General features: G+C 35.5%; 1 protein-coding gene across 1 annotated transcript in view; it reads left to right on the top strand.

The window, feature by feature from the left end:
• ZC2HC1B (zinc finger C2HC-type containing 1B) overlaps nt 1–13,294 on the top strand; it is a 44,990-nt gene that overhangs the window by 10,323 nt on the left and 21,373 nt on the right. The window contains exons 2-4 of the mRNA XM_004752749.3: nt 62–123; nt 2,589–2,708; nt 3,215–3,353. Coding sequence (XP_004752806.1) covers nt 62–123; nt 2,589–2,708; nt 3,215–3,353 — 321 coding nt within the window. The remainder of the gene's footprint in view (nt 1–61; nt 124–2,588; nt 2,709–3,214; nt 3,354–13,294) is intronic.

Raw genomic sequence — 13,294 nt, 5'->3', positions numbered from 1 at the left:
ATTTCTTCTCAGGCAGGCAGTTCCACGAAACTAACATAATGTGCTTTTGGATCCCATACAGATGGCAATCAGGAGTTACTTCCCTGTGAAGTCTGTGGAAGACGCTTTGCAGCAGATGTTCTGGTAAACATAAAGACATTTTGTAGATGTGTTTCGTTGGAGTTAAATGAACTGTCAAGTCAGTGAGGAGGCTGCAGCGGCAAAGATTAAAGACAGATGTGAAGGGAAAGCCAGGGAAGAGAGGTCCATAACCTGTGGCTGGCAGGTCTGGAGGACACTGAGGCACATAGATGCCACCCCATTCAGAGGGGAGCTTAATTAAACATGGTACTCCTAGAAAAAGGATGCCAGATGAAAGTGTTTTGGCACAGTTGATTGTCTCTTGAGAGGTTTTGGCTCTTTTGCCTTTTCTATAAGCATCAAAAATCCAAATTTTAAGGCCAAAGCACCAGGGAAATTAGCTAGTCAAGAGGAATGAACATTGAATTTGGAGCATCTGGAAACTTGGCTTTTAGCCTCAAATTTGTCACTAATTCTGACAAGTCCTTTAACCTCCCTCTGTTTTCTGCTTTGCCACGTATAAAGACAGAACCTTTCAATTTCAGGGATTTTATGTAATTTGAACAAAATGGATGTAAGACCTGTTCCAAGATCTAATTTTTAATCAGACTGAAACGAACTGCATGTTAGGTCCCCTGATTGATGCCTATAAGTGGAATTAACTTTTTTTTATTATTTCAAAATTAGGGAACCAAACAGTTATTAGATTCCAATATTATAAGGAGATTCCCAAGAAAAATGTTTTAAAAACACTTGAGGTGATAATGCGACTTTGAGTTTGAACGTTTTAGATCAAGGAGAGGTAACCAAACAAAGAAATTGGACTATACACCTGACTGCATTTGGGGTAAAAGACTGTATAACTAGGTTGTAGGTTTTCTTTGGGGAATTTTAAAACTGAAATATGTTCTAATTAACTGTAGCTAGAACTTTCCAAATTTAGGAGCAGGAGCTCAAGGGCCTGTTGTGGCCCAGGAACCCACCAGTGTGCTGCTTTCCCCAGATCAGGTCTGTACCCCATAAGAACGAGTTTGAGACCTAGAAGGTACCATTCATTTGGGGATCACTAAATGTCATGTATGTCTTGGGTCCTCTTGGATTTTACTTCTAGACCTATCTCCAGGCTACAAAGAGCATTTGATCAAGTGATGTGCTATCTCTCTCATTTAAAATGGTTTGGCCTGGGGCTGCTGGGGGGCTCAGTGGATTGAGCATCGGACACTTGATTTTGGCTCCAGTAATGGTTTGGAGCCCCATGTTAAGCTCTGCACTCAGTGGGGAGTCTGCTAGAGAGTCTTTCTCTCCCTCTCTCCCTCCCATCCTTTCTTTTTCTCTCCCTAAAATAAACAAATAAACCTTTAAAAATAAAAGAAAATGGTATGGCTTGTTTGTAACAAGGTGCAGGGATTTTTATAGAGCCCCTGTATTTTGTTGGACGAAGGAACTATGTGTTAAAAATTATGAGTTACATATCCACCAAAGAAGAGGACATTTAGTTGGAAGTTGTTGGTGTAATCCTGTGCTGGTGCTGTAACAGATTTCGTAAGGGTGGTACACAGGCAGAGCTCTGTGTGTTGATTCCCTGTCTTATGTACTAGAAATGCTGAGTACTTAAAGGATTACTTGGCTGGAGTAAAGAATGTTTTCCCTGCTGATCGTCTGTTAAATGTTAAATATTGTAATGTTTTAAAACTATTAAATGCCTAGATTTGCTCTAAAATAAATGACTTCATGGATGTGAAATGTTTGGATAAATCAAAGGAAAATATCTTCATAACGTAAATGGAATTGGTGTATCCTTCATTTATTTGTACGGTTGTCCCAGTTGTCTTTTGCAGATGTTCTCAAATATTTCTTTGAAACCTCTCCACTCCTGGAGGAAGTTAAGTAGTTTAATTTGCTGTATGTAGAAAAGTGACCCCGTTAAATTCGATTTTGAAATAGCTGAGTGGTAAGAAGAGTTTTCCTGAGAAAGTTCCACTGGTAGGAACTAAGTTTCCCCCTGCTGTATGCAAAAGACTGTTTCAAAAGAATGGTAAAACTGAATATTAGGATTCTTAGGACTCAGATTCCCTGTTAGGTTACCGGATGACTTGCTCACTGAATTTGGGAATCATGGACACAGGAAACAGAAGACATAATCAGGAGAACTTCCTTGGCTGCAGTGAGTACCTAGCTCAGTATCAGAAATATTTATTTCAATTTAAACTAGAAAGTTTGCCTTTCAACATCATTTAATGCCTGGAACCACTCACACAGCCTAAGTGGTAGAATTCAATATATAAAACCAAATTCAAAGTAAGTCTCTATAGCTGTGGAGGCCTCTTCTTGACCTTACCCTCATGCAATATCTAGTGGTGTGTAACATGGGTGGAGAGAGCCAGATGGATTTGCTCTGCTGTGCTTTGAGAGTTGGAGAATGAACTTGGCTCTGAAGGTGAACCCTGTCACTCCAGTGGGGGCTGCCTGAGTACAAACCTTGTGACTGTACATGTTAAAAATTTTAATCCCCACTGTTTCTTTTCTAGGAAAGGCATGGACCAATATGTAGAAAACTCTTCAACAAAAAACGTAAACCTTTCAATTCCTTGAAACAAAGATTACAGGGCACTGACATTCCCATTGTGAGAAAGGCTCCTCAATCCAAGGTACTATCAATATCTTGTTGTTCTTGATTACATCCTTAAGTACATTAAAGCCTCTTTTTGGCTCTCTGCTTTCATTTTTGCTTGATAGTGCAGTGTAATGTCATGTAAGTATAATCCACCTTTACTGTTTTCTTTTTAATCATGCTCACTTAGATTTCGAAATGTATTTCAGATACTTTCCAGATGTGGCAAAAAAGAATCTCGTTTATGTTTTCAATAGTGTAGCGTTAAATCTAGCAATTAACTTGGAAGAGAATCCCTTTTAATCTTACATTTAAGTCTTTCTATAAAGTTCTGTAGCTTGTTTTTCTGATCGTTATTTTGTGGCTTGCAAATTTTATTACAGTATTTTCCAGACCTCTTTTTTTGTACTATTGAGAACAAATTCTCTTTTCCCTCCAAATTTCAGTCCTATTTCCTGTAAATTTAAATCTCAGGTTAAAATAAAATTGTAATGGAGAGATGTACAGTCTAGGTTAGTAAATATTGATTTTGTTTTTTAATAGCCTCAGCCTGTGAGGAGATCTAACTGGAGACAGCAACATGAAGACTTCATTAATGCCATCCGTTCGGCAAAGCAGTGTACTCTAGCCATTAAAGAAGGCCGACCTCTCCCCCCTCCACCTCCTCCAACCATCAACCCAGGTGTGTGGCCAGTTTGGTTTGCTTTTGGCATTTTACTCTTAACCAGTTGTGCTCAGATGATCATGACTTGCTTTCTCCTATGCATTCTAAAGTAAATAATAGTAATTAAATTCTATTAAAGTAATTTTATCATACAATATATCTTATCCTAATTTGTTTTTAATTCTTCATAAAGATTCTGTGTTTCCTTCTAACTCCATGAGAACACCACTGTATGCAATGTCATGGCCTATAAGAATGGGGCTGTGCAGGGCAGTTCCACAGTAGCTCCCCGTGTCAGATACCCATATCTCTGGGTTGTTTTTTGGGGGGAGAAGGGTGGTTTTGAGGTAAAAGTCCCATGATAAAGAATTCACCATTTAAGCCATTTTAAGTTGTACAATTTCATGGCCTAAAGGTTTCTTACCCTAAACTTTTTATTTTGAAAGTTTTCAAGTTTACAGAAAAGAGGAAGAAACAGTACAATGATCACTCATACCTTCCACTGAAATTTGACAGTTGTTGACATTATTATATTTTCTGTCTTTTTATTTTTGGGGGGGGCAGAACTATTTAAAACTAAGTTTCAAACATTATAACACTTTACCCTTAACTGGGTCAGTGTGCATTTCTTAAGGATGAGTGCTTCTTCTTGCATAACATATAGACTCATATTTTCCCAGTTATCTTAAGAATGTCTTTTAAAGTTCTCTGCTTGCCCCCTAGTCACAATCTAGGATTCAGTCAGGGTTCATGCATTTTTGTTGTCTCTTTTCTTTAATCTTGCACAATACCCCTATCAGGCCAATTATCTTTTAGAATATTTCTTTTGCTAGATATGTCCGTTTTTTTTTACTCAGGCTAATGTTTAACTTGTTCCTCTATTTTGTTTTTTGTAAATTAAAAATTTGGACTAGAGGCTCTATTAGATTAATAATATTAATTCCTATCAGATATAAGATCTTTAAACATTTTCTTTCATTTCATAGACTGTCTTTTCACTTTCTTGATGGTCTCTTAATGATGCACAAAAATTAATTTTGAAGAAGTCAAAATTTTTTTTATGGCCTAGCATTTTTTTTGTGTTGTGGCCTAGCATTTGATATTAAATCCAAAAAAATCATTCCAAAGTCTGTGTCATAAAGCCTTTCCTATATGCTTTCTTCTAAGAGTTTTACAGTTTTAGCTCACTGTTTTTCTCTTTGATCCAAGTGTAGTTAATTCTGTATGTGGTATAAGGTAAGATCCCAACAATCTCAGAAGTTGGTTATCTCGTTTTACATGTAGATATCTAGTTCTCTCAGAACTATTTGTTCAAAAGAATATCATTTCCCCATTGAATGATCTTGGCACCATTATCAAAAGTCAGTCAGTCATATATGTGAAGATTTATTTCTGGGCTCTCTGTTCTAGTCTGTTTTCCTTATGCCAGCACCACCCTGTTTTGATTACTCTAGTAAATTTGTAATAAGTTTTGAAAATTCTCCAAGATTGTTTTGGTTATTTGGGGACCTTTGAGATTTCATATGAATTTTTTGATGAGTTTTTTTCTATTTCTGAAGATGCCATTGGAATTTTGATAGGGGTGCATTAAATGCATTAAATCTATACATAGCCTTGGGTAGTGTTTTCATCTTAACAGTATTATTTTCCAGTCTATGAACATAGGATGTATTTTAATTTACTTATCTTCTCTTTAATTTCTGTCATACATATTTCATTGAGTAGATGTAGGAATATACAAGTCTTTTAGCACCTTGATGAGGTTTATTCCTAAGTATTTTATGCTTTCTAATGTTATTGTAAATGGAATTGTTATCTTTGTTTTCATGTTGTTCATTGCTAGTATACAGAAATATGACTGATTGTGGAGTATTTTGTATCCTGCAACTTTGTTGAATTTTGTTAGCTCTCACAGTTTTTTTTTAGTGTGGATTATTTGGGTTTTCTACATATAAAACTATGCCACTTGTGAACAGACATAATTTTTCTTCTCCAATTTGTCTTTTCTTTTTCATTTCTAAATCCTCTTGCTAGAACTTCCAGTACTATATTGAATAGCAGTGGTGAAAGCAAACATCCTTGTCTTGTTTTCCACTGAGTAAATATTATCTGAGGGTTATCAGTGGCTATTTAAAGCATAAATAATAGCATTTTATGAGGATTTTGACATGGAATTAAAATGAATGAAGATAATACAATAAGATTAAGTAAGGAAAATGGAATATATTGTTGAAGGTTTCTGTACATTATACATGAAGAGGTTTAGGACTCATTAAACATGAATAGGTATAGTATTATTTGATGGTAGAGTTGTATATCTTAAAGATGCCTATTTTATTTTTTTTTAAAGATTTTTATTTGACAGAAAACATGAACACGAGAACAAGCAAGAGCGGGTGGCAGGCAGAGGGAGAAGCTGACTCCCCTCTGAGCAGGGAGCCCAAGGCGGGGTTGATCCCAGGACCCCAGGATCATGACCTGAGCCAAAGACAGACGCTTAACCGATTGAGCCACCCAGGTGCCCCATTAAAGATGCCAATTTTAAACTCTAGAGTAAACACACACAAATATGGACAAGTAGCTAATAACACAATTAAGTGGAGTAGAGAGGAAATGAAAAAGAATTCAGTCTAAGAGAAGATAGGGGAAGGGGAGGGGGAAAAAAGAAAAGACAGAATAAAGACAAAGTAGGATGGTAAACTTAAACCTAACCACATGGACAGTTGCATATAAATGACATAAACCCTTCAAATAAAAAGCAGATTATTGTACTAAATAATAAAGCAAGGTCCAATTTTATACTTTCTACAAGAAACACACTTTAAATCTAAAGACATAAAGAAGTGTGCCAGGCAGGTGACAAAACAAGGAGGTGGTGCAGATAGGCCTAAAGCAGCAACACCCTCACTAGGGGACAGCTCCTCTTGTGTTAGCAGGGCTGCTGCCTCAAAGGAACACACACCAGGATTGCCAGATCTAATTTCTCAAAGGATGGCAAAAACTGTAGATTTCCTGATTTATATACATCAGAAGCTCAGTTTTTTAGAGACTTCAGGATTGAGTCTCTGAGGTTGGAGGTCAGGCAGTGGTTTTCCGAGGAGGGGTGGGAATGACCAGGAGTAGACATGAGATGCATTGCTAGGAATGTTCTGTGTCTTGATATAGGCTGGTTACATGGGTGTGTACAGCGTATAAATATTTCATGGAGACATACACTTATGATTTGTGGCTCTTCTCTTGGATAAAAAGGTAAAAGAAATAAACACCAGCAATGTCAAAACAACTATAGACAGGATTGTGAAAAGCATGGGGAAGGATATGTATGCAAATAATCATAAAACTGGAGTGACTAATACTAGTATCAGGCAAAGCAAACATCAGTGTTATTAACAGGGGTAATGATTAAAAATACAATCATCAAAAAGGCCTATCAGTCCTAAATGTTTATGTACCTAGTAACAGCTTCAAAGAACATGAAACAAAAACTGGGAGGAGAAGTAGAAAGATTCATAATTACATTTGGAGATTTTATCATTCCTTTCTTAGTAGGTGATAAACAGCAGGAAAATCAGTACGGATATAGAAAATTTGAACAACAGTATCAACCAGTTTGACCTAATTGATATCTATTGCTATAATGCGACATGAAGCAACAGCAGAATAGAATTCTTTTTAAGTACGCAGGGAGCATTCATACAAAATAGACCATGTGCAAGACCACAAAGTAAGTCTCAATAAATGTCAAAAGGATTGAAATCACACAGATTATGTTATCTGTCAAGTAGAATTAAGTTAGAAGTTAATGATGAAGGCATATCTAGAAGATTTCCTAGTATTTGGAAATTATCAAGTCATTTCTAAATGCATGGATTTAAGAAGAAATCATAAAAGAAATTAGAAAACATTTTGAACTGAATGGTAATGAAAACACATCAAAATTTGTGGGATTCAGCTAAAATAGTGCCTATAGGGAGTTTTATAGCTTTAAGTGCTCATATTAGAAAAGAAGAAAGGTTTAAACCATTTACTTTATTCTTCCTCTTTAAAAAGTTAGAAGAACAAATTATACCTAAATTAAGTAGAAGGAAGAAAATAGTAAAAGTAGTTCATCATAATAACAAAATATTTTTAAAAAGCAGATGATCATCCCAGTAGGTACAGGAAAAGCCTGTGATAAAATACAACACCCATACATGTTTTAAAAATGAAACTCAAAGGTAGAAATAGAAGGGAATACCTTAAGGGAGGACATCTTTGCGCAATCTACAGCTAACATTACACTTGATGAAAAACAACACTTTTCCACTGAGATCATGAAAAAGCAAGGGTGTCCTTTCAGACTACTTCTGTTCAACACTATACTGGAGATAAAGTACCCAGTATAATGAGTAAAAAATTATTAGAGAGGAAGAAGTAAAACTGTCTTTATTCGCAAATAATATGGTCATGAATGAGTTAAGTGTAGAAAATCTTAGTAAACTGTAAGAAATCTACTACAATTACTACTACACACTTTCAGGATATAAAATCAAGGGGTGCCTGGGTGGCTGAGTCAGTTAAGCATCCAACTCTTGATTTTTTTCTCAGGTCATGATCTCAAGGTCATGAGATTGAGCCCCTCGTTGGGCTCCATACACAGCTTAATATTTTCTTTCCCTCTCCCTGTGCCCCTTCCCCCTTGCTCATGTGCACTCTTCCTCTCTTAAAAAAAAAAGATACAGGGGTGCCTGGGTGACTCAGGGGGTTAAAGCCTCTGCCTTCGGCTCAGGTCGTGATCCCAGGGTCCTGGGATCGAGCCCCACATCGGGTTCTCTGCTCGGCGGGGAGCCTGCTTCCCCCTCTCTCTCTGCCTCCCTCTCTGCCTACTTATCTCTGTCTGTCAAATAAATAAATAAATAAATATTTTTTAAAAAAAAGATACAAAGTCAATATACATTAGTAAATTTTATTTCTATATACTAGCATAAATAATTAAAAAATTAGAATTTAAAATTTCTAATTTAAAAAATTAGAATTTATTTATTCTTAAAAATAATTTTAAAAATTAGAAATACTATTTACAATTATGAAAAAACACTAAATACTTAAGCATATATTTAATAAAATGTGTAAGACTTGAAAAATGAAAACCACAAACACCATTTAGAGAAGTTAAAGATGACCAATATAAATGGAGAGATTTACTATTTTCATAATTTGGAAGAGTCCATATTATGTTATGATATCAGTTCTTCACACATTGATCTGTGGACTCAATGTAATTCCAGTAAAAATCCCTGCAAGTTTTCTTTGCCAAGTAGGAGTTCACCAGTTGATTCTAAAATTATATGGAAATTGAAATGATCTGGAATAGCCAAGATGGTTTTGAAAAAAAGGAAAAAAAGCAAAGGACTTACACTGCCTGATGTCAAGACTTACTTTGATGTTATAGTAACAAAGTAATTTGATATTGGTATACCAGTTGGAACAGAAATCACCCATCTATGGGTGATTGGGTTTTGACAAAGGTAATTCAGTGTAGGAAAGGATAATCTTACTAACAAATGAAACAGAAAACTAGATACCAATTTGGAAAAAATGAGCCATGGTCCTCATGTAAGAATTAACTGACAAAAATTAATTCACAATGGAACATGGACCTTATATAAGCACTACAATCCAAGATTTCTAGAAAAAACAAAATTCTTTGGTCTAAGGGTCAACAAAGTTTTCTTAAACAGGATGCAAAATATACTAATGATTTTTAAAAAGGAAATTGATAAATTGGGCTTCACCAAAGCTAAAAATTTTAGTTTTGAAGGACACCATTAGCAGAGTGCAAAGGCAAGCCACAGCACATATATCTGACAAAGGACTCCTATTAAGAATATATAAAGAACTCCTACAACTCAATAATAAGACAACCCAATAAGAAAAAAGGCAAAAGACATATTTGAACAGACACATCCCAAAATAATTGCCAACAAGTACATAAAAAAGAAAATCAGCATCATTTCTATCAGGGAAATGTGGATTACAGCCATGATGAGATACCACAGCATGCCCACTTGAATAGCTAAAATTAAAGACTGACAATACAAATGATAGCTAGGATGTAGAACAGCTGGAAGTCTCATAGACTGCTGATGGGGTGTAAAATAGTACAGCTACTTTGCACTGGTATTTTCTTAAGTTAAACATATACTTATTTATAGAGCAATTCTATACCTAGGTATTTATGTGGAAAACTGGAATCATGTTCTTAAAAAAAGACTTATATGTTAATGTTCATAGTAGCTTAAATTAAAAAAAAAAAAAACTGGAAAAGAAAAGCATAAACAGGAAAAAAACAACCCAGCATAAACTGAAGAAAAAAAAACAAATCTGAAAATGCCCATCAACAAGTGAATGGATAATCAAAACAGGATATACCTCCAAATAAGAAGAAAGTGCTGGGGTGCCTGGGTGGCTCAGTGGGTTAAGCTGCTGCCTTCGGTTCAGGTCATGATCTCAGGGTCCTGGGATCAAGCCCCACATCGGGCTTTCTGCTCAGCAGGTAGCCTGCTTCCCTTCCTCTCTCTCTGCCCGCCTCTCTGCCTATTTGTGATCTCTCACTGCCAAATAAATAAATAAAATATTAAAAAAAAAAAAAAGAAAGAAAGAAAGTGCTACCCATACATGCAGCAACATGGTTTTTCTATTATATGAAATTATAGAACAAATATCTTTGGTGACAGGAAAATAAGAGTTTTGATTGCTTGAGACTGGGTTTGGGGGAATATTCACTGAAAAGGAGCATGAAGTAACTTTTTGGGGTGATGAAACTGTTCTTTGTTTTAATTGGAGTGGTTGCAACAATGTATACATTTATCAAAACTCATTGGCCTGTACACTTAAAATAGTTGGATCCTCCTTCATGTAAATTATTTCTCCAAGTTCATTTTTAAAAAGTAAAAAGCCAAAACCAATCCCAAAAACAACAGTGAAATCATATTATAAAAATCATCTGAAAAGTGAATTATCTAAAGTTCTATACCAGAAAGTAATCTTTAAAATATATAACTTTATTTTTAATTATTTTAAAGTATAGTTAACATAAAATATTATATTAGTTTCAGGTGTACATTAATGATTTGACATTTATGTGCATTACAAAATGCTCACCATGTTAAGTATAGTTACCATCTGTCACCATACAAATTTATTACAATATCATTGACTATATTTCCTATGCTATAATTTCCATCCCCATGATTAACTTACTTACTTCTAAGTTTTGAGGGCAAGACAAAAATATTTGGTTCTGAAGGAAGTGCACAAGAATGTGGAGTAAAAGATTATATGGGCTGGGGCACCTGGATGGCTTAGTCAGTTAAATGTCTGAGTCTTGGTTTCAACTCAGGTCATGATCTCATGGGTTTAGGAATCAAGCCCCACATCAGGCTCTGGCCTCAGCAGGGAGTCTGCTTGAAGATTCTCTTCCTCCGTCCCTCTTCTCACTCGTGCATGTGCCTTCTCTCTCTCTCTCTTTCTCAAAAAAAAAAAAAGTGTATATATATATATAAACTATATATATATATATATATATATATAAATTTTCTAATGTGAAAAGAGGTTTACCTTGACTATCCTTGATATAAGAGATTACTTCAGTTGCTAAATGATTAGAATTTTAGAGCTTTATGTGAAAAATAAAGTGTATTTTAGTTGGACCACCACTATAACAGTGTTGAGATTGATCATTGTGGGTGTCATTAGTCTTTCACCCTTTGACAGAGTACATCCTAGTTTCCTGCTAGTTTTCCTTGATTAATTTAGATTTTATTTATTTATTTATTTGAGAGTGAGAGTGAGAGCACAAGCAAGAGGAGCAGCAGAGGGAGAGGGAGAAGCAGGCTCCCAGCTGAGCAAGGAGCTCCATGTGGGGCTCTATCCCATCATCCTGGGATCCTGAGCCGAAGGCAGATGCTTAACCAACTGAGCCACCCAGGCATCCCATAGGATGCTTTTGATAATGCTTTTGTATTGCATCTGGTGTTTGTTTTTGTTTTGTTTTTTAATGTGAGGAAAATTACAGATGCCTTTTTAAAAATTTATTTAAAAAACGTGTTTTGGCTAGATGACCTTTTTATTAATCCTTTGTTTAGGATTATTGTTTAAGATCCATCCTTTATTGAAAGGGTGCCTTACTTATTTTGTAACTAGAAGTTTGTACCTCTTAATCCCTTTTCACCTTTTTTGCCCATCCTCCCACCCCCTCCCCCATGGGCAACCACCTGTTTGTTTTCTGTGTTTATAAGTTTGTTTCTATTTTCTGTTTATTTGTTCATTTGCTTTATAGATTCCACACATAAGTGAAATAATATGCTATTTATCTTTCTGTGTCTTATTTCACTTAACAAAATACCCTTTAGATCTATTCATGTTGTTGCATATGGCAAGATTTCATTGTTTTTTTATGGCTGAGCAATATTCCATTTATACGTATACCACATCTTCTCTATCCACTCATCTATCAGTGGACATTTAGGTTGCTTCCATATCCTGGCTATTGTATCTTGCTTATTATAAATAACACTGGCAATAAACATAGGAGTCCATAGATGATTTTGAATTAGTGTTTTCATTTCTTTGGGTAAATAACCAGAAATGAAATTACCGGATTATATGGTACTTATATTTTTAATTTTTGAGGAACCTCCATACTGTTGTTCACAGTGGCTCTATCAGTTTCCATTCCCACTAACGGTCCATGAGGGTTACCCTTCTCTACATCCTCACCAACACTTGTTATTTCCTGTCTTTTTTATTCTAGCCATCCTGACAAGTGTAAGGTAATATCTCATTGAGGTTTTGATTTGCATTTCTCTGGTACTAGTGATATTGAGCATCATTTCATATGCTTGTTGGCCATCTGGATGTCTTCTTTTGAAAAATGTCTCTTCAGGTCCTCTGTCCATTTTTTAAATTGGGGGTTTTTTGGTGTTGAGTTGTAGGAGTTCTTCATACATTTCGAATATTAACCCCTTATCATACATAACACTTGCAGATATCTTCTCTCAGTCAGGAGGTTGCATTTTTGTGTAGTCCCAGTTTATTTTTGTTTTTGTTGCCCTTGTCTAAGGAGATAGATCCAAAAAAGTATTACTGAAGCCTACGTCCAAACATTTATTTCCTGTATTTTCTTTTCTTTTTTAAAGATTTTATTTATTTATTTGACAGAGAGAGATCACAAGTAGGCAGAGAGGCGGGGGGGGGGGGGGGAGCAGGCTCCCCACTGAGCAGAGAGCCTGACACAAGGCTTGATCCCAGGACCTTGAGATCATGACCTGAACTAAAGGCAGAAGCTCAACTCCCTGAGCCACCCAGGCACCCTTCTATTTTTTTTTTTTTTCTTTACTTAGGAGTTTATGGTTTCAGGTCTTACATTTGGATTTTTAATCCGTTTTTAGTTAATTTTTGTATATAGTGTTTAAAAATTGGTCTAGTTTCCTTCTCTTTGTGTGTCTGTCCAGTTTTATCAACACCACTTATTGAAGATACCGTCTTTTCCCCACTGTGTGTGTATTCTTGCTTTCTTTGTCATAGATCTACTATATAAGTGTGGGTTTTTTTTTTTCCCCCTAAACTCTATTCTGTTCCACTGATCTATTTTTTTGTTTGTTTGTTTTTGTTTTTGTGTTGGAACTATACTGTTTTTATTACTAGCTTTGTTTTTTATTTTTTTTTATTACTAGCTTTGTAGTATAGTTTGAAATCTGGGATTGAAATCTCCACCTTTGTTCTTTTTCAGAATTTCTTTGGCTATGCAGGCAGGGTCTTTTGTGGTTCCACAGACATTCTATGATTATTTTCTCTAGTTTGTGAAGAGGACTATTGTTATTTTGGTTGAGATTGCACTGAATCTTTAGATTGGATAGTATGGACATTTTAACGATATTAATTCTTTCAGTCCATGAGTGTGGTATATCTTTCCATTT

This window comes from Mustela putorius, unplaced genomic scaffold, assembly GCF_011764305.1.
Source record: "Mustela putorius furo isolate JIRA1106 unplaced genomic scaffold, ASM1176430v1.1 tig00003863_pilon_pilon_pilon, whole genome shotgun sequence".
Taxonomy (NCBI): domain Eukaryota; kingdom Metazoa; phylum Chordata; class Mammalia; order Carnivora; family Mustelidae; genus Mustela; species Mustela putorius.
Note: the sequence above shows the minus strand (reverse complement) of the source record. Positions and strands in the feature narration are given on the sequence as shown.